The sequence below is a fragment of the Meles meles genome, chromosome 10 (genome assembly GCF_922984935.1).
Source record: "Meles meles chromosome 10, mMelMel3.1 paternal haplotype, whole genome shotgun sequence".
Lineage (NCBI taxonomy): Eukaryota > Metazoa > Chordata > Mammalia > Carnivora > Mustelidae > Meles > Meles meles.
In genome coordinates, this window is record NC_060075.1 from 46,355,780 (window position 1) to 46,379,055 (window position 23,276).

Genomic DNA, 23,276 nt, shown 5'->3' on the forward strand with positions numbered 1-23,276 from the left:
GTGGGAAGGTAGAACATTTCAAGAACAGTCAATCAAACACAGAGACGTATCTGTTAAGATAGGGCAGAAGTGCAGGGGAGGGCGGAGGGGCTGGATTTGGAGCCAGGACAGCCAGGAAGGAAAGGTATGTTGTGTAGGGAGGTCTGGAGGCAGGACTGAAGGGCCCGGCAACAGAACAGCTGTGGCCGGCAAGCCTGCCAGCGACTATTGGGGGCTCACCGATATCACATGACTGAGTTCACACAAATGTAAGTGGAGGTTATGGACTGCTCTCAGAGGCATCCCTCACAGTCTCCATGCCCTTTCGCTCCCTCTCCCCTCTCTGCAGCATCCTTGGAGGCACCAAGGTGAGACTGGCAGTGTTCTAAGATGGAAGGAGCCTGGGGCTCTGAATGATGGTGCAGAGTCAAGCTCTGAGTCCCGCGTCTGCCAACCACACTGCCCTGTGACCTGCGTAAGCAATAAAGGCTGCTGGCCTACATCTCTGAAACGTTAAGGTCTTTTGTTGTTGTTACTGCAGCGAAATCTTAAGCTGCCTGACTGACGCAGTGAAAGGGAGGCCGGTACCAGAGATGGCACCTGGGTTTCTGGCTTGAAATGTTGGTATGGCTGGAAAGGTCAGCCATTCCCCACAGTGGGAAGAACCTGGATGAGAAGCAAATGGTGGTGGGCACGAGGCAGGCCGGAGCTCAAGGGTTTCGTCTGGAGTGTGTTCAGTTTGAGATGGTGCCAAGAGCCAAGTGGAGGTGGATTTCCCACAGGCAGTTAGACGGAGTGCAGACGGGGAGTGGGAAACTGGGGCAGGAGAACAGTTCTCCTGTGCTCAGCACAGGGAACAAGGAGTGCTCAGCACAGGGATGCTAGGTAGGGCCCCGGACCTGGACAATGGGTCTAGAGAGAGGGTGTACGCCAAAGAGAAGAGAAGAGGATACGGCCTGGTCCCAACAGAAGAAGGAATGCAGCATCAGAAGAGGGGCTGGCAAAGAAGGCTGAGGAGGGGTGGCCAGAAACCAGGGACACCCAGGCCAGGTTAGCAACACAGCAGACAGGAAAGCATGCTTCAAGGAAGACATCGTCAAGTACATCAGTCCCTGTTCCCCTCCTCTCTGCGAGTCAAAAATCAGAATGTCCTCTCTCCCCTGGGAGAACTCTCTGCTTGGACATCCCCAAACACCTCTCCTCTAGTTCCCCAGTTCTACATGAGGCCTGTCTCTGCCCTCCTGGCTCAGTCTGTTCCCCACCCCCACCCCCCCAGAAACCTGAAAGGCTCTATGGAACCTGGTCCAAGGAATCCAGGTGCTTCAGGGATCCTGCTCGGGCCAGAGCGCTGAGCACACTCGGCATTGGGGGGTTGGGGTGGGTGCTGCTCATACCAAGACACTAAGACACAAAGCAGCCAAGGAGAAGCAGTGCCTTGTGACAGCAGGAGGGGAAAAGACCATTTGGGCACACTGAACAGCGAGAGAATACAAGGACCATTAGCCTCGACTGGAACAAAATAAGGAGCTAATCGCAGGTTGTCATGGTGATGATTTTGTCCAGTTCCACACAGTGTTCAAAACCCACGAGACCAGGGGCACCAAAGGGACTCAGACAAAGACGCAGTCCTCCCTTTGAGGATGCTCGGGTAGTGTTGGAACAAGCCCCTCATTTTAGCACAATTCAAGGGTAAAAAAAATGATTCCATTTACTGTAATTGACTTTCCAGCCAATATTTCTGATCCATAAAATGGGAACCAGCCGTGGGCTCAGTGCTGGGTGGTGGGGAGGTTGTTGGGGAAGGAAGAAGATGCAGTCCTCCCCTCTGGAAGTCAGTGGTCCTCAAAGCGGGGACCCCGGACCAGGAACACCACAGGGAACTTGCCAGAGATGCAGCTGTTCAGGCCCCACCCAGACCCACTGAGTCAGAAATTCTGGGGCTGGGTCCAGGAATTCTGCATTTTAACAGCCTTCCAGAAGGTTCTGAGGCAGGCTGGAGTCTGAGAACTATGGGGCCAAAGGAAACCAGTTTGAACAGAAATGGGACATTTTGTCAGAAGTGAGGGTCCCCGTGGACCCCCTCCCCATCCCATGTTGAATGCCTGTTCCATCTCAGAGCAGCTGGGAAATGTGGTCAAGAAGGGCTGGGGAGCCTGGGCCTGGCCCCCCCTCCAGGCCTCTCCTTGTGTGGTGAGAATGGAGGTGGGAGCTGGGGCTAAGCACTCGGCACCCAGGACAGGCCTCAGAGGCTGGGGCAGAATAGCAATGAGCAGGCTTCCTCATCTTCCTGCCAAATCTCCCTCCTGCCCCAGCCAAAGCCACCGCAGGCCTCTTTCATCTTTTCCAGAATGGGGGACCCCCAAGGAGACCACACCCAAACAGCCCCACTGAAACGCGGGGAAGACCTCCAGGCTGATGGAAGCCCACAGCCCCGCAAAGCGGAGGGGCTGACCGGACCCACCTCGCACAGGCAGGCCCCTCCGGCTGAGCACAGGGAACAAAGCGGGCCGTGCCTGTGACTTGTGGGCCCGGCACCTCTTCAGAGTGGAGATCCCGTTCCCACGCACAGGACTCCTTTCTCCTCTCTGGGCACAAGAGCACTGCCACACAAAAGCACCCCCCGGCTGGGATGGCAGACCTGGGTCCTGTCCCAGAGCTGGCTCCGGCGCTCCGTGTGACTGAGCCAGTGACGGCCACCTCCAGCCTCAACCTCTCTCTGGGTCACATGACAGAGCTGGACTCGGTGTTGTCTCAAGTCCCATTTAGCATTCAGGGGCTTGGGATGAGGTTCAAAACCGCCAAACAGATCGCCTCAGTAACAGTCCCGAGAAACATCTTTAAAACACCCAGGATGTTGTGAACAAACCCTGCAGTCAGCAAGCCTGCTTTCACTCTGCCGGCCTCACCTGGCTTTTCTACCCTCTTCAGCTGGCTGCCAAGCGCTGGCCCCACTCCCTACCCCCATCCGGCATCTCCCTGCCCCTTGGCTTCCACCCCGAAGGCCATTCTGAGCATTACCATCCCATGTTCTCTTTGGGGTGTTCCAGTGACAGATAAGGGTTGGGAAGGAAGCAATTACCTTCCTGGGAGCCCTCCCCCCCAGCCTGCCCCCGCCACACACACTGTAGCATGGACAAACCTCAACCCAGCAGATCGGTGTCCGCATTCCAACGCACTTGCTTCACTGGACTTAAAAGATTATAGGAAATATACAAAATACATAGAAATACATTTTTCAAATAAAGCAAAGCATGACTGTGAGTTCATAACTCATGGTTACTAGAGCAAGAAGAGAGTTTTCCTTTTTTCTCTTTTAAGTGCACTTCGGGGACATCAGCCGACCTCTGGCCAGAGTTCCATGCGTGGTGCATGTGCTTAGGGGCAGAAGGGGCAGGAGAGGGGCAAAGAAGGGGTGCAGGGGGAGGACTGGCCCCCCAGGTCACTCCAGCGCAGACCGGCAACACCATGCCAGCTGCCAATTTTCCGTGACATTGATATTTGACTCTTGGCTAGGAACGAGCCCCCAGCCTGGCTTACCTGAATGCTGGGGGCTGCTCTCCTGTCCAAGATGGCACGAGCATCAGTGGCTGCTGTCCTCTGGCCACAACAATGGCTCTCAAACTTGGATATACTTTAGAATCATCTGAAGGCTTTTACCACAGACCTCCCCACCAAATGCTGATTGCATTCGTCTGGGAAGGGCCTGGCTATGAGAATCTCTAAGTGCTCCTGGAGGTTCTAAGATGCCTCGCAGAGCAAGATCAACTGTTGCCTGGATTTCACAAGCAGGTTTAATACAAAGCCAAGAAGCCTGGCTTGATGGCAATGACAAGGACCTGAGGCTCATATGGAGCATGTGGGGAAAACAAAGGCCCTAGAAAACTCTCCCCTGTCTGCTGACAGCAAGATCAGTGCTCCCCCAGAACTTGGCACTGGAAAGATGCCCAGAGACCACCTCCTCTGAGACCCCCAAGGGGTTCTTCTAACCTCAGCTTGTACAGAAAAGTCCCTGCTGACCAATGGACACTCCCAGGCCTCCCCCTGCCCAGCCCTGCCTCCTTCCACAGTGCTGGAGCTTGGGCCTCACACCCTTAGAAACACAGATGCCCTTTAGCCTTTCCGTAGCCAAGTGAAGTGCAGGCTTCTGGGGGATGCACTGAAGGCTCCCCGCTCCTACTTATCTCTCCAGACTCATTGCAACTTCCTCTGCCTAGTGATATTTCACTACACAAGCGGGAAGGGTGCAGTGGATGGTCTCACTCTGCTCCTCCTCTGAGCTACAGTGCAGTGGTCAGCAGCAAGGGTTATGGAACCACCAAACGCATGTCCCAGCTCCTCCCTCCCCGGCTGTGTGACTTATCAGGTAATGGGCTCGCAATCTGATTTCTGTGAGTCTGAGAAGCGGCAGCTATAAAATGGAAGGGAAAACTCTGCCCAGCCCGTAGGTCGGTGAGGTTTCATGAGCCACCCTGGGCAGCTCCGTGGAGGGGAAGATTCAGAAACTGTCCGTAGCGAGCTGCTATGGTCCCCGTCTCCCATACTCAAGGCTCCCTTCCTCCCTCTATCAGGTCGTCCCCCACCTGGAGCTCTTGCTCCCCTTCCCATGCTTTTCCATCTGCCCTCTGCAGCCTGGATCTGGTTCTCAGCCCTTCCTCGGGTCTTCCAGAAAGCCCTTCCAGATTGTCCCAAAATGCAGTTTCCTGCAGAGAACTCCAGTTCCCCAGAGCTCTGATCTAATGGAAGACAGAGACCCTAGAGGCACTCCATGCCCTAACACGACAACTCTAAGTTACTCTAACACCTTTGTTGAGTACTTAGCAAATGCCACATAACACCCTTAACCTTTCCCACGATTGGAATTTAATGCAATAATCCTACATGGTAGATATTATTTTTTAATCCTCCATTTTGCAGACAGAATAAATGAAGGGATTAAGTGCCCTTTGCAAGGTCATATAGCAGGTGAGGGGGGCTAGGGGCTCAGTGTCTCATATCCTTCTTCCAAGGCAGTGAATCCCAGGAGTTGAGGGTACAGAGTACCCAAATACAAGTTTCATCTCTGCATATTATTTAACTGTCTCTAAGCAAGGAGCATAACCTCTGTGGGCATCAGTTTCCTCATCTACAAAATAAGAGTGATAATAGACCCACACCTAAGGAGCTGCAGTGGGAGAAAAAAGCACTAGCACAGTGCCTGGCACATGGTAAATCCATATAAATATTGACTATTAATATGATCCATCTCACCTGCTTAATTAATAGAGAAGGCTCTGAGGCACAGAGAAAGAAAGGGCCATGGAGGTGGCAATCCAGCTAGGCCCTCAGTCTCCTCTGCTTTTCCACCTGCTGGTTGCCTTTTGGCTCTGCTTTGTCCTACAGAGGTAACATCTCAGCTTTTTCCTATAGAGCCCCACCCCATGACTCAGAGTAAGAAGATAGGAAGAGGTAGGAGAACCTCTCTTTAGGCAGACCATGGGAGGGTGGAGACTCCTCTCTCCTCTGGGCACTCAGAGTTAGAGGAAAGCTTGCTTCCACGAGACCCCTCCATACCCTGCCTCTTGCATGCCTGGCCTGAATGCCCCTTCCTCCTTGAAGCCCTCCCTGATTCCACCACGTCCACTCACCCTACCCAGCACAAAGTACTTTCTCCTTCCACTGAATTCCCACAGCATCAGCTCCACCTCTGCCACTGGCATGACCTCTCTGAAGCAGCCAGGGCTAGCAGGGTGCAAACCTCTGTCTCTATAGTCCCCTACCTGTGGCCTTGCCCTATTCTACCCAGGCCAGACACTAAGATTCCAACTTGTCATATGAGTGAGTGAGCAAATGAGTGGGTGAGTGAATGAATGAGAGTGACTGAGAGTGCATGAATGGGTAAGTGACTGAGTGAGTGAGTGGGTAAGTGAATGAGTGACTAAGTGAGCGAATAAGTAAATGTGTGAATGCATGAGTGAATGAATGAATGCGTGAGTGAATGAATGAATGCATGAGTGAATGAATGAATGCATGAGTGAATGAATAAATGGGTGAATGAATGAATGAGTGAGTGAATGAATGAATGAGTGAATGAATGAGTATGTCGGTAGATGAGTGAATTTGTACCATAGGCCTGGGGTCCCTCACCCAAATCCAGGTCTGAGGGGGACCTGTGGTCAGCCTTGACTCACAGGGCCCCTGGGACCCTCAGCCAGACCCTCATTATAGCCCACCCCAACCCACCCTAATTCAAGGTTCCAGACACAGGGAGGTACCCAATCCGCTCCCTACCGCTTACTGCTGAGGTTCCCTCAGCCTAGAATGTTCTCCCTGCTCGTCCATCCTTCAGCTCTCATCTGCCAGCAAGTGCCTGCTTATCCCTAAGTTTCGCTCAGGGGTTTCAGCCTAGCTTCTCACTGGAATGGCCTGGGGAGACAAAAGATCCTGACTACAACGGACCATGGTGCTGATTTAATGGGTTTGGATTGTGGCTTCAGCACATTTTTCTAAAAGCTCCTGGTGATTCTAATGTGTAGCCAGGTTTGAGAACCAAGAATCTGGTTTAAATGCCACCTTTTCCGTGAATCCTCGCCCACCTTCCCCAAAGAGAACTCCTTTCTTCCTCTTCTGAGCATTACCTGGCAGTGAGGACCCCCTCCCACCCGCACTGTCCTGCCCCCTCCTGAGAGGGTGTCCAACCTTACATCAATCTCGCTCATGCCTCTGAGAGGACACCCCTGTGGCCAGGCCCTTGTGTCCTCTCCCAACCCAGGGCTCCCCAAACTGCTGTGCAATTAACCCATATGCAGCTCCCCAGGTCTGGTCCCCACCCCACCTCTACCCTTCCTTTCTGGATGCTTCTCACTACACAACCCCAAGTGTATCTGAGACCGTGATGAAAGAGCCACGGCCCTGGGCTGGGAGGCAGGACACCTCAACCTGCTACTCACTCCAACCCCTATGTGGTCTAACGAGTCACTGCTACCCAAGCTCCCCTCCTCCCATCCCCTCGACTAGAGGTTTGGACCAGGAACCCTTTTGGTCTCCTGCCACTGTGTGCCCATCTGAGCCCCCTGCTTCAGCTTCCTTGGGTGGCGGGACCTAGAATCCACTTTCGGCCTCAGTTAGGACCGAGCCAGAGCTTGGCCCGGAGGGAGAGACCAGCATGACCAGGAGCTTCATTACCAGTTAATGCTCACTGACTGTACAGGGAGCTCAGCCCGCAGGGACCATTACATTTAACTGGGCTGCCGATTAATCAAGTATTTAAACAGATGGTGCTCAGAAGAGCTCCTCAGAAATGGGGAGGATCCAGAGGGAAAAGTCGAACCCTCCAGTCAGGAAAGGGAGCCCCACCCTCCAGCAACTCAGGCACGGGTGAGGTTGGCAAGGCCACCAGGGAGGCCCCGACCCCAAATCTGCAAGCTCCCATACACCCCACTCTGTGGGTCTGAGCAGCTCATCTGCCCAGCGGGGAGTCCGCAGGAGAGGCCTTACACAGCCCCCAGGTTCTTAGCCAGGGTCCCTGCCATGCCCTTGGGACACTTGGAAAAGGTGCAAAGGATGTGAGGTCATCAATGGGATTGGGGGTGTTCTGGACATCTAGTAGGGAGAGCTGTGATTGCTATATGTGCTGCCGCGCATGGCCCCATCCAGCTCCAGGAAGCAGTATCCTCCCCTCTCCGAGTGCTAACAGCAGCCCCAGGAGAACATTGCACCCAGCAGGCTTAGGAATGGGGTTCCTGCTGCAGCCTTGTTCTCTGGCTTCTGGTGGAGCGAGCACAGGAAGAGGGAAATGACCCTGCAGTGCCTGCCCTGGGTTAACCAGGTGCTCTCCAACTCGGCCACTGGCGACAGCTGTGTCCCTGTTGCCACCAGGCCCAGGCTGCTTGCTAACAAGCTCTCTAATAGCCACTCCCCAGCCCAGACACCAGCCCGATCCCAGCCCCCAGGGGATCAGAGGCGGCCACGTCCAGCTGCCCAGAACAGCCTCCTCCAGAATGAGGCATCTGGGGTAGGATGTCCCCGAGGAGGGCAACCCCAAGGTCACTGCCCAGAGCAGATCCAGGACTCCGTCACCTTGCAAGGTTTTCAGAAGGACCCAGGTACCTGTACCCTCCACCACTCTCTACAAAATGGCCAGAGGCCCGGACGCCAGTTTCGAAAACCTGACCAGGCTGTGCTGGGAACTTGCTGACCTCTTCAGCACCCCACTCACCTGGGGAGGAGTCGTTCAAGCCCATCAGGTCGTTCGCCCTCTGGATCTTCTCCAGGCACAATGCTTGCTCCTTCTTGAAGATGCAGTCAGAGTGCATGGCGGTGGCCTGCGAGGGACACATGGGACACATGGGATGGATGGGAGGAGCGAGCAGGAGGTTCACAGACAAACCCTGCTACCTAAGCCCCGGAGCGATGTGGGTTGTGGGGGTGGGGCAGAATAAGGGAGAGGATAGTGCCAGAGAGATTTTGGGGCCAACAGAGGCCCCAAATATCATGAGGGCTCTTCTCCTTCACCAATTCAACATGTGGCTGTCAGTGGCTTCCAGCCTTCCCTGGGTCTCAGTTTCCATGTGTTACAATAATATTAGCAAACACACACGCAGCACCGTCCTGTGCGTGTGCATTATTCTGTCATATATATATATATATATATATACACACTTATAGCTCAGGAGCTCTACAAAGTAGGTGCTATTTTCATCATTCTCCATTCAACAGATGTGAACCCTAAGCACAGAGACGTTAGGTAACTTTCTCAAGATCACTTAGCTTAGCAGACTGTACGGCGAGGACCAGAACCTAGGCAGTCTGGCTCCAGAGACCAGGGGACTAGCACTGTACTTCAGGGGAGTAAGCAGGGGGTGGGAGAGAGAAGGGGCTAAAGGAGCTCATCCTCTCTCCCCTCTGGGGGCTCAGGAGGAGTGCACCCCCAGGGGCTGCGGGCAGAGGAGCACTGGTTGCATTCAGTGGGACCTACAAGCTGCTCTCATTCCCTCCTGCCCCCATTTTACAAAAGCGGAAACCAAGACTTGGGAAAATCACATGTTCCTGCCCAAGGTCACACAGCTGACTAGTGGTGGGCACTGGATTTAAGCGTAGGACTAAGTAACTTCAGAGTCCACGAGAGCTGCGTTCTCGTGCTGGGGCAGGGATGGTTCCTCGAGGGGACGTCTGCAAGCATGCCTGGAGGGGAGAGTCCTGGGCCCTTACCATAGGCAGCAGGAGGAAAGCAGTCAGGGAGGCCTGCAAGATGCTGGCCATGATGCTTCTCAGTCCGGATGGAGACTCAGGCCAGCACTGCTTGCCTCCCACTCAGAGCAGCCGCTCGCCAGCCCCACAGTGTCTATGGGCTGGAGAGAAAGGAAGGCATGAGTCCTGTGGGTCCCCTGGCAGGGACAGGTCTTCCTCCTGACACCCCCCCCCCCCCTTACCTGTAGCAAGGCTCTCAGCCTATCAGGGTAAGCCCCTCCCTGCTTTGGTCTATGCGTTCCTTACTCCTCTAGCAAACAAATATCTGCTAAACACCTACGCAGCGCTAGGCACTGGGGATACAATGCAGGGCACAGGGGCTCAGGCCCCCATCAGGCCACCAGAAGGGTCTGCATGGTTTTCCTCTCTGTAGCAGACCACTGTCTCCCCCCGCTCCCTTCACTGTGACAGAGTTTTCGCCAGCATGCCCACCTAGAGAGGACATTCCTTGGTCGTTCCCGCTTGCAGGTGCGGGCTTGTGACACAGGCCCCACCTATGGAATACAGATGGGAGGGACAGGAGCCACCTGCAGACCCCCTGTCCACGAGGCAGCACCCATTCTCCACTTCTGCTCTTTCGCCTGCCCGAATGCCAGAGCCAACCCCTGGGCCGTGGGAAGCCCCACACTAAGAGGAATGGGATCGCCGCGAGCGCCCCACCAGCCTGGGAGACCTCCCTGACTCCCAACTGCTGCGTGAGAAAGAACTGCTCCTTGACTCGCATGATCACCACAGAGCATTGCTTCATTCCAGCTGCCGGGCCAGGGCTGCTTAGACGTAACCTCCTTTCACCCTGCCTCGGCCCACTGGGCCTCCAGGAGAAAGCAGTGGTTGCTGAAGAGCATGCTCCAAGGAGGGCAGGTCCCTGAGGACGGGGGCTGCCGGTGGGGACCGGAGTCCAGCGGGGAGGGTGTGGGGGCCCTGGCACATTCCCGAGGGGGAGAGTCTGGTCTGCTTCTAAAATCGATTGTTAGCACACATTCCCTTCACCCCAGCAATTCCGCATCTGAGTATTTACCGAGAAATACTTGCACTTGTCCGAAAAAAAGCACGTGCAACGGCAGTCACTGCAGCATCACTTAAAATAGCATCCACAGCAGAAAAGGAAGCAACCCAGCATCCATCAAGCAGGCCCTGTTAACAGGCCCCAGCAGCCATGCAAGGGAATACCACACAGTGATTTAAAAATTACTATTTGCATTCCTATTAAATTATTATTAAAAGGATTCAGTCGACCGGTGTCAGAGTCCCCACCACAGGTGCCTGGGCTCAGTGACCCATGGCAGGGGGTGCACCCCAGCCATTAGTCTCCACATACCCCCCCTTCCCTGGGCAGAGCTGCCGTGATCCTCATTCCTTTTGTGCCCCTGGCTTTTTGCCACCCGTGTGTCCTCCCTCCCTCTCCCCTAGCTTCTCTAAGCTCCCTTTGGTGACCAGCAAGTACCCCAAAAGGGGAAAGCAAACGAGCCGCAGGATAGCTCCACCAAAAGGGGACCCTGTCTTACCCACCTGATGCTCTACTCCTCAGGGCCACTCAGAGATGTGGAGGGAGGCCTTGGGTGTCCCCAAGAAATGCTCTGAGAAGCCCAGGGGTCCCTGAGGATGCTGAGGCAGGCTTTCCTCTGTGGGTCAGGAAGGATGGGCAGGCTGGGGGAGGTCTGGCCCCAGCATCCCAGCACCCCGAGGCACCAGCTGTGCGAGACTCTCAGGCCTGGGTTTCTACACAGGACCCTCCACAACTCTACTGGTCATGGGCTGCTTCTGGCATGACCAGGCACTGCTGGTCCCCAGAGGGCTTGGTCAACCCCACTCTCCCTGAGGAGCCTAAAATCCTGTGTGCTGAGGCCAGAGCTGACCCTCTGACCCACCTGGCTGGAGCAGAGGTATGCCCGGCCCCCTGCCCGCAGCAGAACCTGCAGGCTGTCTCTCTCGGCCAACGGGGGGCTTAGAGAAGCCACTGCAAGGCCTCGAAAGCCTAAGATCCGCAGCTGACTCCTCCCCACCTGGGACAATATCAGGCCAAAGGCCAGTGAGATGTGAAGTCAGGTGGGCCCCCACCCACGACCATGCTGGGTGGCTCTGGAACCTCCGTCAGCCCATCTGGCAGGGCCACCAGCAGCCTCAGCCCGCAGGCGACGCCTGGGCTCCGACCCCCGCACCCAGCCACGGTCTAGACCCTTGACCTGTGTGGGTCTCAGTTGTCTTAGCCAGGAGGAAACTGATTCCTCCTCTCAGCTCCCTCCTGGCCAGCAGGGCCCAAACAAGAGCCAGAGAAGGAAAATGGGTACACAGCCTGTGTCACCAAGTAGACACAGTGCTCCTTCCTCAGGGGCCACCTCTCTTGTGCTCCCAGCAAGGCGCCACCAGAAATAGGGCCAGCGGCTGTCTCTGTCCCTTGGGGGAGAACTCTGCCCTGGGGCACAGAGCAAGGTTCCTGGAGAGGACATGTGGCAAGAGCACTCAGCCATGAAATCGGGACTCCCTGCTCTCAGCAACACCCTGAGATGGCAATGGCACTACCTGCCTCCTTCAGGACAGGGACCCTGCAAATGGAGACTTGCCGCCCCTCTCTGGCCCCTCTTAGCCCACACTCAGCCCGGACCACCCATGAGAATCACTGAGGAGCGTTTAAAAATACCCCCGCCCAACTGAGTCACTACCTCTGGGGTGGGGGCCTGGATATCAATGCTGGGTTTGGCTCTCCAGGAGACTCTGACGGAGAGTGGGATTTTAAAGTCCCTGTTTTGACCTTTATTGGAACTCAGAGAGCTGGCCCGGGAGATCAAGCAGCTTCCACTCCTCTGGTTGCTCTAGGGGCAAGTGGGGGCACCAAGCAGGCAGAGAATGAATCTGTGTTTGAGAGCTGACTGATTTCTGATTATCTCCTCTCTCTCATTCTCTCTCTCTCTCTCACACACACACACACACTCCTCTCTCTCATTCTCTCTCTCTCTCTCTCTCACACACACACACACACACACAAATACACAAATACATAGAAACGGGTCCACAGAGAAGAGCACAAACATATGTCAACCCCACAGAGTCAAAGAGAGACATTTATCCCCAGGGGGCATCAGTGCCCTGCCGGGCATGGAATACACAAAGGTAGAGACCCCTTCAGGGGCCAACAGACAACTCCGCACACACTCACACACACGGCCCTTCGCGGAAGCACAGACACACACGCAAAACACAGAATAAAGACACGTACAGATGCAATCAGACAGTGGTGCCGGGATTCACCTGCGTTTGTCCGATCCCCGATCTATGTAGTAACATACACCCGAAGCTGCAAAGGCATTCAGACACACAGAGGCAATGAGATACGTCTGGACTCAGGCCCAGGCACCCACACACACATACGCACATACCCACGCGAGCACGCACACGCTCACGCACTCGCACGGGGACGCCAGACTCGCGGGATGCCCCTGCCTGCTCCCAGCAGGCCCGCTGCTCTGATGAAAAACAAGACGAAACAGAGGCCCCCGCCCAACCATCCCCCAGCTCTGCTTTGTCACTAGGCTGCTTGGGCCATGAGGGGAAGCAGCCCAGTGACGCAGGGTGGAGGGGCCGGGGTAGGATCAGCTCAGGGTCTCATCTGGAGCTAGACTCGGGCTCCCCATGCCCACCGTTGCCCTCTTTTTTTTTTTTTTTAAATTAAGATATAATTGACATATAAGGTTACCTTAGTTCCAGGCACACAATGTAAGGATTTGGTATTTGTATATATCATCACCACTATAAGTCAAGTTAACATCGTCCCCACACGGTAACGTGATTATCAACATGAGAATTCTTAAGATCTAGTCCCTTAGCCCACTCTTGCCTCTTGTTTGCTCTCCCCACCACTCCCCGGCCCACTGGACTCACCCGCGCGAGAGAGCACGGGAGCTCTGGGGCCTTGATCTTTCCACGCCCCCACCCTAGCTAGGGACCTCAGGGGTCACCTTCTCTAGCTTCCCCAAGACGATAGTCTCCTCAGCCCCTTCTGGCACTTCTGCCCGCCCCCACTGTCCACGCTCTGACACCTCCCGGCCCCATCCTAGTTGGACAGTGCTCAGAGTTTATGGCTGGAGGCCACCTGCCCTGGAACCTGCTCCATTTGTGAACCACAGGCATGTGCCCTGAATGCGTCCCCAGGACCTGCTGCCTGAAGCCCAGTTGGTGGCTCCTCCTCCCCCTGGCTGCCTTCCTCCTCAGCACTCCCCCGAAACACCCAATGACCCTCGCACAGGACAAGGCTAGGCATGGCCACTGCAGCCTGCGGTTGGGCTCTCGCCTGCCTGAGGATGAACACCCGGCCCTTTCAGCCCAGCCACGCAGCTGGCGCAGGACGACCTGGTCGCCAATATCCTTAGGCTCACTGTCTTGGGTCCAGGCTCTGTGGGGGCAACTGGCTTTTACAACTGATCTGAGAACAATTAAACTCGACTCCCCAGCATTTACGGTGATGGGCATGGAGACCAGTCCGCTAGAGTTTTAAGCCTTAGCCCTTCAGACAAGCCAGTTTTTCCTGTGCCTCAATTTGACTGTCTGTAAAATGGAAATAACAGGAATGCCTTTGTCGTGGAAGTAAACTACAGAGCACACAGCACAGCCTGGTTCCTAGTAGGGCCGTGTGGGGATTAACTGTTATGATTTTCTTACTACTGTGTTCAGGTTTTTGTACCTCTTGCTGTCACTTCCATCCCCATAGCCCTGTATCCCTTTCAAAATGGCAGCAGCAGGACCGCTGCGCCTTTATTTGCTCATGACTAACATTTATTAGACACTCAGTATGTGCCAGGCATTCTTCCAAGCGACCAATTTGCATTAACTCCTTTCACCTGCCCAAAACCTTGAAGCAATTACTAGCATTATCCTCATTCTATAGCTAAGGTAACTAAGGCACAGAGAGCCCAAGTAACTTCTCCAAGGTCACACAGCAAATATGTGGGAGAGCTAGGAAGGGAACCCAAGCAGGCTGGCTCCAAAGCTTATACACTCCATCCTTAGACTCCTGCCATTCTCTGTCTCTCATAAAAGGAAGATCAGCTCAGAACTCATTGTATGTTATAAGTGATCCTTCTCACACCTTTGGGGATTGGTCAGACCTTCTGGTACCCCCTGCCCATACTTCTACATCTGAAATATCTTCCTTGGAAAGAGTTCATTATAGACACACCATTTCAAACCTGAGACAGACTTTTAAGGCCATCTTCCATTATTACTACTGAGTTCCCTGTGGGGAGACTGAGGCCAGAGAGGGGAAGACAGATCCCAAAGTCACACAGCCCAGAGGACTGGAGCCCTGCCTGGCAGGAAGGGATGTGTGACAGATACTTGGTCTAGAGGGGAGTCTGCTCCCCTGTTTACACTCAGGAGGCCCTCTTCGGGCCACACCAGCCCAGTGACTGATGGCAGCAGGAACAGACAAGAGCAGCCGTGTCCTCCCGTGAGCCACTGCACCAAGCAGACAGGAAGACAGCATCATCAGTCAGCACACTGGAGCCAGCGGTGACTCACTGGGCTCCCAACTTTCCCCATGGAGTGGGAAGGGACTCTGACACCCTCCAGCCACTCCCCCTGCCCCACAACCTGCAGGACCCTTTCTGCTGCACCCCAGCTAGGGATGGTCCCGCCCCTGGGATGGGGTGTCATCCCCCTCCAGCGGCTGGTCCAGGGCCCTCAAGGGAAAGCTCTGATATCTTTCCACCATGTCCTTCCAGGCCAGCTTTTGCTGGATGCCCCTGCAGTGAGAGGGTAGCGCTCCACCTTCCCTTTCCCTTGGGCCACATAGCTCTAGGTGCTTCTTCTGCCCTCATGAGGCTGAGGCCAGCCAGGCCACCCCCTACTGAGCTCCTCAGGCTACCCAGCATCCCTCCCTGTCACCAGGCAGTGCCAAGCCTAACACGAGACAGATGACCCATGAGAAATGGATCACCAGCTTCCCTTGCTCACCACATACTCCTTTTCAATGCACCTAAGCAGGCTTGCCCCCCACTTCCTCCTCTCCCTCCCAGGGCAGGAAACCAGGGAGGGAGACGGAAAGATAAAATGTTACCCACCCACCCCACCCCCACCAAGTTTACTCCTCAAAGAAAGGGAATTATACTTTTTGGGGGGGGGGGGGGAAGGAACAGGGAAACCTCTAGAACCTCTTTCCTCCTCAACAGGGTCAGAGCTGATGAAGGACAGAGCCTAATGCCTATGTAAAGGGCATCCTATCAGTGGCAGGATTAATCATTAACACTGATGTGCCTCTGGGTGTTCAAACCTTCCCCTTCCAGAGCCTGCCACTGGGGTCCTGTGCACATTGGGTGACAAAACCCAGGTCCCTGGAAGGATCCCTCATAATTCCACCCACAACCTCCACTGGGACATGTGGGAAACCGGGGCTCAGGGCAGGGAAGGGGGGCTGGAACTCAAGAGTACATGCTGGCAGGGTTACCCCATCTCCCCTGTGAGGATCTGAGGTCCTGAGAAACCAGGAGGCTTTCCCAAGGTCATGCTGCAGAAGCCTTCCAGATGACTGGTCCAGGCAGCTCAGCTGACCTGGAAGGGGTGCTGGGAGTTCAATGCCAGGGAGAGACCCGCCCCCCTCCACCCCTCAAGAGTGAGAGGCCATTTTCTCATTCAGGGTAGAGGTGATGGTGGCTTGGGCAGGGAAGGGCAGCTGGAATGGAAATAAGGGAACAGAATCTAAAAACACAGGGAAAATGGGAGAGGAAATTCTCCTTGGCCCACCTCAGGGAAAACGGCAGGAAGGAAATGTCAAAAGGGAACAGGAGAGGGAGGAAGAAAACAAAGGCAAGACCTAGTTCACCACACAGCCTTAAATCAGAAGCTGGGAAATGTGGAGAAGCCTACAAAGGAGCTATGTTGTTTTTGTTTGTTTGTTTGTTTGTTTGTTTTTTTCTCAGCCAAGCCTCTGCAGTGCCCATTTGTCAGGGCAGGGTGGGGGTGAGGAGATATGGGGGGAAGTTGAGGACAGTGAAGGCAATGCATTGCCCTGGGATGAGAACATCCAGGTATTTCTCAAGGTCAACCTCCCACCACGATCTCCAGGAAGCCAACCCTGTTCTGCATCTGCTTCCACTGATCTCACCCTTGTCTGAGAGCCACCAGCCCCAGATAAGGAGACCCTCCCTCCTGCTGGGGCCGTTTTGGGTCCCGTTCTGCTCACTGTGAGTTTCAAATCTTGCTGGAAACATGAGACATGTCCAGGGGTCCCTGCATCTCCCTCCTGGTGGAGGTGGGCACGGACCTGGACACAGAGGCTGAATGGGAAAGGGAACGCAGGACCTGTTTGGTGAGTTGAAGGGACATGATGTCACTTCATGTTCGTGAATGTTATCTCCAGGTGTCCTTAGAGCAGATTCACCACACAGACACAGCGAAGGCCTGTCTGGGTGGGGTACTGAGGCTAGGCAGGGAGCCTCTCCTGGCACTGACCCACTAAACAGATGGGCACTCCGAGCTCCAGGCAGAGTGCAGGGAAGCATCCAAGGCCCCCTAGGACAGCACGGGCTCCCAGGACCAAGGCCTCTCTCCCTTTAACTGTTAAACCACTTTTCTTCTCTAACCTTCCCGCCTAGAGTTTGGCAAACACTTCGAGCAGGTCAGACCCAGCCTGTCACCTACTTCTGGCCAGCCAGTGAGCTAAGAATCATTTTTACATTTTTAAATGGTCAGAAAAAAATTAAAATACTCATATTTCATGCCACATAAAAACTATATGAAATTCAAATGGCAGTGGCCCCAAGCAGTTTATCAGAACTAGGTGTGCTCACCTGTTTTCGTATCATCTACGGTTCTTTCCCACCAGGACAGCAGAACGGAGAAGGTGCCACAGGCGGAACAGCCCGCAAAGCCCAAGTGTTTACTAGCTAGCCCTTTACAGAGAAAGTGTGTCAGCCCTCCATCGAATCTCAGGCCACACATGCACTTTCTCCATGCAAGTCCACGTGCCTCTAGACTTTCATTACGGGAGACTTCCGTAATCTCCCTCGGGCAAGTGTCTGAGTCCCCAGGTGTGCCCAGATCTAGGTGAGACACTGTGTCCCAAGGTCCCTATGTCTTTCTGCTGTTGCGTATCCCGCCCAGCTCTCTGGCACGTGTCATTGGAAACCTCCATGTCTTCTCGGCGGTGTGTCACTCCCTCTTTGTGTGTCACTGTGGGGGTGGCTGTCACCATGTGCCTCTGACAGCATCCAGGGCTCAGCACAAATGTCGCCGCTGAGGAGTTTCCAAGCCTGTAGGTTACCACGCATCTGGACCACTAGGCCCAGCACGTTCAGTCTCTGGACTCAGATTCCTCTGTTCAGAGGCAGCGAAGGTTTCCAGGGCCTTTGGCCCTAGCAGTGTAGAAAGCCCCCAGGCAGCCCTGTTTGGGATATCAGACCTCTGCTCACATACCTCCGAAGACAGGAAACCCATTGTCACTCCCAGTGTGGGCTCCACGCTGGGTGGCTCTCAGGGAGGCGAGGCCTTCCTGGCATTGAGCGGAGCTCCTGTTTGTGCGTGGCACTCCTCGGTTCTGCCCTCTGGCAGACAGCACAAAGTGTCCTCCACTGAATCAGCGCCAGCCCTCAGTCAGTGAAGGCTTCATCCCTGGGAGGCCAGAGGCCTGGGACACTCAGTCTGAGGCCACTTCCCTGGGAAGAAAGCCACTCTGTGGCCTGAGCTCTTATTCTTCCTGGACTCTTAGCTGCACATACTAATCTGTAAATACTCATTTTGTGTGTTTTGGTTAACTCCCGAACACAAGTTAAGAGAGTGTCCCAGTGTAGGGGCATGGTAGGGAGAGGTGACCACATGAAAAAAGGGGGGGGGGGGCAAAGTATTTCTCCAATCAACCCCCTGTCACCCTGAGCTTTACACCAAAGGAGAATTCCATGGAGGCTCGAGCCTGATGAGCCCTCAGTATGCAGGGAAGGGTCCCTTGAGAGGCTCCCCACAGACACCTATCCTCATTGCACACAGGGCCAAACAGACTAGAGGGAGCCTGGCCCAGATACAGACCCACCAATGAATCATCCACAGAGGACGGGACCGGGTCCACATCCCTGGTCACCCCATCACCTGTTGATGGATTAGCTGGAAGGTTTGGCCCTGGGCCCACCCCAGTGTGTTCTGTCTCTGAGCTGTATGTTCCAACTGCGGTTTGTATCCAGACAGGCCCCTCTGCTTGCCCTCCCCAAGGTCAGTGGGGAACAGGAGCCCCATATTCAGCAGGGCATGGGGGGTGGGCTCTGCCTAGCCCACCTGCAGCCAGCACCAAACTGAGATTGGGGCCTCCTGAGAAAATCTGGGTGCTGCTGCTCCCCACCCCCCCAAGCTCATAGTTTTCCACCCCCTTCATTAGTTCACATCCACTCAAAAGCCTCTAGGCCGACCTGATGCTTGTCTCTCTCTGCCCAACAGCAGTCCCAAGGCAAGTGACCGCCCAAAGACCCTGTGTATTGCCATCCCATTCCCCAGCCACACCACACACACAGGACTGTTCACCAGAAAAGCTAAACACTGTCTTTCTTTTTTTAAGGGTGGAGGGCATTGCTTTATGGGACAGTGTAAGGCAGGGGTAAAGTCAGGGAGACTGCAATAAAAGCATGGAAATGGTCTGGAGAAGTCACAGGGGTCCACCACCCCTCCACCAGCAGCTTCCTAAGGGGGCCTGAACTCCTTCCAGTGGTGAGGTTCCATTCCCCAGCAACGTGTGAAATGCAATCAGCTTCTGGCCCGGCTCCCTCCTGAGCGGCTAGCTCCATCCACTGGAGCCCTGGCCCCCTCTTCTGACCTGATCAAAGCGCCAATGTCCTGCCCAGGATGTGGCCCCTGCCTCCCGCAGCTGCAGCAAGAGCATGTGCCTTTAAGGCGGCGGGCAGGGGTCTCGGGCTGGCCCACTTCGTCCCGCAGGCCAAAGCTTTTCTCCCACAGGTCCCCTTAGGCGTTTCCTTCGAGACCACGTAAGCCCAGGCATCAAGCCCCCATCCCATATGCTCCGCGAGAAACCAAGAGACGATGCTCTCTTGAACAATCCCGAATGTGTCACTAGAGGCGGACATTCTAGGCTGGCCCCTACCCCCACCCACCCAGCACATCGATTGCCCACCCCTGAGACCCCGTGAGGACCGCAGCACCCAAAGACCCTCCAGGATTGCCTTCCCGATCCGCGTAGGCGCGTGCGCGGGCCTTGGGAGTAGGGAGACAAGTCCCTCTGGCCGCAATGCCTTTCCTGCCCCTGGTCCTCCCTCTGGCACGGGGAGGGGCGAGAGATAGCCCCCTGGGGGCTGCAAGGATCGACTGCCCCAAGTCTAGCCCAGATATTGGGGGGGTGGGGGGGTGGGGGAGGGGGCGTTGTCAGACTGTCGCGCAGGAAGGGAGCAGCGGCGGGAGGGGGCTTCATTTCGATTTCGGCAGGTTGGCCCGCGCTGGCCCCGGCCCCCTATCTGTCCGTGGAGGACGAGGCTCGCGGGGATCACCGAGCTGGAGGAAGGGGTCCCCTGTCCTCTCGGGGTGGGGGGGAAGGCGGCGGACGAGGGATCTGGATCGGGAGAGGGCGCGGGGGGGTGGGGGGCGTGGAGGTGCAGGGGCGGCTGGGCGGCCCTTACCTGCTCACAGCCGGGCCTCGCCGCGGGGCTGCGGGCTGCGGGGCGGCCCGGGGCACACTCCGCAGGGAGGGCGCACAGCGGAGAGTCCGCGCCCCGCGCCGCCCGAGGATGGGGAGCGTGTGCGCCGAGGAGCGAGCGCCGAGCCCGCCTCTCCGCGTCCGTGTGTCCGCCGGCGGCCGGTGTCCGCGGTCCCTGCGCGGCGGCGTGTGCGTGTGCGCACGCGGGAACCGCGCTCGCCTGGAGCCGCCACCACGGCCGCCGCCGCCGTCCGTCACCGCCCGGGCCCCCGAGCGCGGCGCCCCCCGCCTGCCCTCTCCCGCCCCGCACGGCGCGCCGCCCAGGCGGCTCTGTCCTGCGGGAGAGGCGCCGCCTCCTCCGCGAAGCCAGGCCTGGGGCGGGAGGGAGGCGACCGACCACCGCCTCAGCGGCGCACTTCGCAGAGTTGGGGGCGGGTGTAGACCAATGGGCGCCCGGGGGAGGGGTTAGGCCGGGGGTGTGCGGGGGAGCGGGACCCCGCCCGCCGCGTTCACCAGGCCTGGAGACAGACACCAGCCAGAGCTTTGGCGGAGACCCCTAGGCGGACGGTGCGGAGGCGACGACCCCCTCTGTCGCCCGGCCTTCCGCAGCTCAGAGTCCGGTCTTCCCTGGGACTCACTGCCCTCCTTTCCACCCTCCCCAAGATATCTAGAATGAGAAAGCCCTCTACCTTCTTCCTTCCGCGTCCTCAGGAGTCCGTCTGAGATTGTGCTTCCTCCTCCGGGAAGCCTTCCTTACTTAGGGGCAAGTCCAGACTCTGATTGGGTTACTCTTTTGCCCCGAAAGCCTGGGCCTGGGAAGGGCAGCCAACTTTAGCCTTGCTGGATGAACTTAAGTATGACCCCCTGGAGAACATCCCTATGGCTAGAAAGGGGCAGGGGGCTTACAACAACTGAACAGGGACGCTGCTCTGGAGTCAGACTGCCTGTGCTCCAGTCCCCGCCGAATCAGGGATAGCTGTGAGAGCTTGGGTGAGTGCCTTGACTTCTCTGCGCCTCAGCTTCTTCACCAGTACGTGGGAACACCTACCCATCTTGAGAGCAGCATTAGATAAGAATGGTACATAGACCCCATACCAGGTTTTCACTGATTTTATTTACTCATTAATGAATAAACTAATATTGCTACTGTTATTGTAGTCCTACACCACCTCTTCCTAGTACAGGTGGTTAAATGAGGCTTAATGAGGGGAACTGAACTGGTCAAGGTCATGTCACAAGTCAATAGTGGAGCCAAAGCCTAACTGAAAACAGTTACCCACTCCCAAAGTACTTTACCCCTGCCCACTCACAGGGTCCCAAACCCCTCCCCCACTCCTCCCCACCCCAGACTCCTGCCTGCCCCTGCTCTGGTCACACCCCAGGCCTGATCATCCCAAGAGCTCCCTCCATACCCCCATCCACAGTCCTGCGACCAGACTGACCTTCCTCAGTAAGTTACTGTCCGGCCTGCCCTGGGCCAAGCCTTGGGTATGGCTGCCTTGTTAAGGAAGCCTCAAGGAGAGAGGAGGAGGAGGGAAAGAGGAGGAGGAGGAAGAGATGAGTCTTTCCTTGGGGATTCCAGTCCAATAGAGGAGAAGAGGAATCCACAATGGAGACTTATAGGAAGTAGCTGAGGCCCTAGAAAGAGGCAAGGAGCTCCTAGACTCTCTTTCCTTCCAGTCCAGGAAAACTTCCTGGAGGAAGAGAATGTCAGTCCTTCTCTGTGTCAATAAAGAGGGAGACCTCCCTAGAGAGAAAAGGGTCAGGTGCTGTGCCAGAGTTTGACAGACAGACAGACAGGACCTCCCCTTCTAGACCTGGCTACCCTCCTGCCTAGCTCATTGCCCCAAACCCTGGGATCCTCCTTTCTTTGCTGTGAAGATCAAATGAGATGCTGTGTATGAAGGTGCTCTGTAAACTGAAATGTCAGCAGAGGGAAGGAAAGGCTGCCTGGAGTCTCCGAGTCAGGAGGGAAGCAGGAAGTTCAGGATGCCGGCGGCCTGGGAGTGCGGGGAAGGGGGGAAATCAAGAGAAACCTACAGCAGGCCGGCTCAGCCTGGAAATGTCAATGGCCAGGGTCCCAGAAAAGGTCCCTTTGTCTCTGAGCTTCTTCATTCTGTTCCAGGTTTATTCCCTTTTCTATACCTAGTGCTCTAGGTCCCACTCAAGTTTCTGTATCCCCTGCTGTCTCTTCTGTGTCCCCACATGTATGTCTTTTTGTGGGCAGTGAGCACTTTTGTTAATTGGTCCTGGAGGAGGTACCTCTCCAATTCTCTCCAAAGTGCTGTAGGGACCGGTCGGCCTTGCAGATGGACTCTAATCCCAGCCCTACTAAGGATCATCAGCCTGGGTGAGGCATGGAAGTAACCATCAGAGCTCAGATCCAGGAAGGTTGTCCAGTCCCCTTCCCTGTGAATGAAGTGCCTGAGGCCAGAGGGACAAGAATATTAGGATGAGGACACACAGGCAACTTTTCCATCAGACTGGGGACCACAGCCTGTGTCCCAGTGTTCGCCTCAGTGGTGTTCCACCTGGTGGGTGGCCTCCATGATGCTGGGGGCCCAGGCTGGGCTCTCACAGTCCTGAACTCTTCTCTTCTTGTCGGGGCAGAGGCTCTAGTCTCTCCCAACAAACATGGTTCTCCTTGAGCAGCAGCTATACCAATTGTTTCCCCAGATGGCAACTCCCCAAGGACAGAGCCAGAGTCTCCCCCCTTCTTCTGAGGCAGCCAGCCCATTCCCACCCTACCTGCCGGGCTTTGGGAAGATTGGAGGCTGAGGACCTCTACCCTTGGGAATGGTCTCTCCCAAAGGACCCCTTCAGTTGCCTTGTCTCTCCTCCAGAAGGAAGCTGGGGGTCTTCCCACAGCCTTTTTCCTACCCTGAGGGGCTCACTGCCTCAGCTCCCTTCCACATGCCAGCCAGCCAGGCGGGCGGTGGCTGAAAAATACGGCTTTTAATTCAATTTTCTGAGACATGGCTGAGGGAGATGGATGCCAGGCTGCCCTACCCAGCATTCATCTCTCCCGAGCAGCAGTACCCTCCATGACTCCTGACCCCCCAGCCCAGCCCAGCCTGCCCTTCTGCTGCCACTCAGTCAAGGAGAACAGCACATTGGAGGACACGGTGGCGTTTTCATTATAGGGAGCTGACATGTGCCAAACGCTCACCTTGCCTTGGGCCAGTGTTTCTCAGCTCTCCTGGTGCTCCTGAGTCCCTGGGGAGCATTAAAAATATACTCATGCCCCGGCTTCACCACCCGAAATCATTAGAGGGTTGGTATTTTAAAGCTCATTCTCATGTACAGCTAAGGTTCACAACCACTGTCACAGGCCCTCTGCTAACGCTTTACATACAAGCATCCCAAGGTGGCATGCTTGTGTGTCTGGCCCTGGTTAACGTGTGTCCTGCGATACTGTCCCTCAGCCTGCCAGGCAGCCCAGAAGTATATACATGGT

At 55.7% G+C, this 23,276-nt stretch overlaps 1 protein-coding gene across 5 annotated transcripts in view; it reads right to left on the reverse strand.

The window, feature by feature from the left end:
* Positions 1-20,181, reverse strand: part of ADCYAP1R1 (ADCYAP receptor type I) — a 58,048-nt gene extending 37,867 nt beyond the window's left edge. For 2 of the 5 annotated variants that reach the window (XM_046021181.1, XM_046021180.1), the window contains exons 1-3: positions 19,803-20,181; positions 9,166-9,305; positions 8,174-8,279 (exon numbers count right to left, since the gene is read on the reverse strand). In XM_046021181.1, the coding sequence (XP_045877137.1) occupies positions 8,174-8,279; positions 9,166-9,216 (157 nt within the window). In that variant the 5' untranslated portion in view covers positions 9,217-9,305; positions 19,803-20,181. Of the gene's footprint in view, positions 1-8,173; positions 8,280-9,165; positions 9,306-10,222; positions 10,339-19,802 lie in introns of all 5 variants that reach the window. The other 3 variants (XM_046021179.1, XM_046021177.1, XM_046021182.1) reach the window with 3 other exon arrangements.
* Between the last annotated feature and the right edge of the window lie 3,095 nt (positions 20,182-23,276).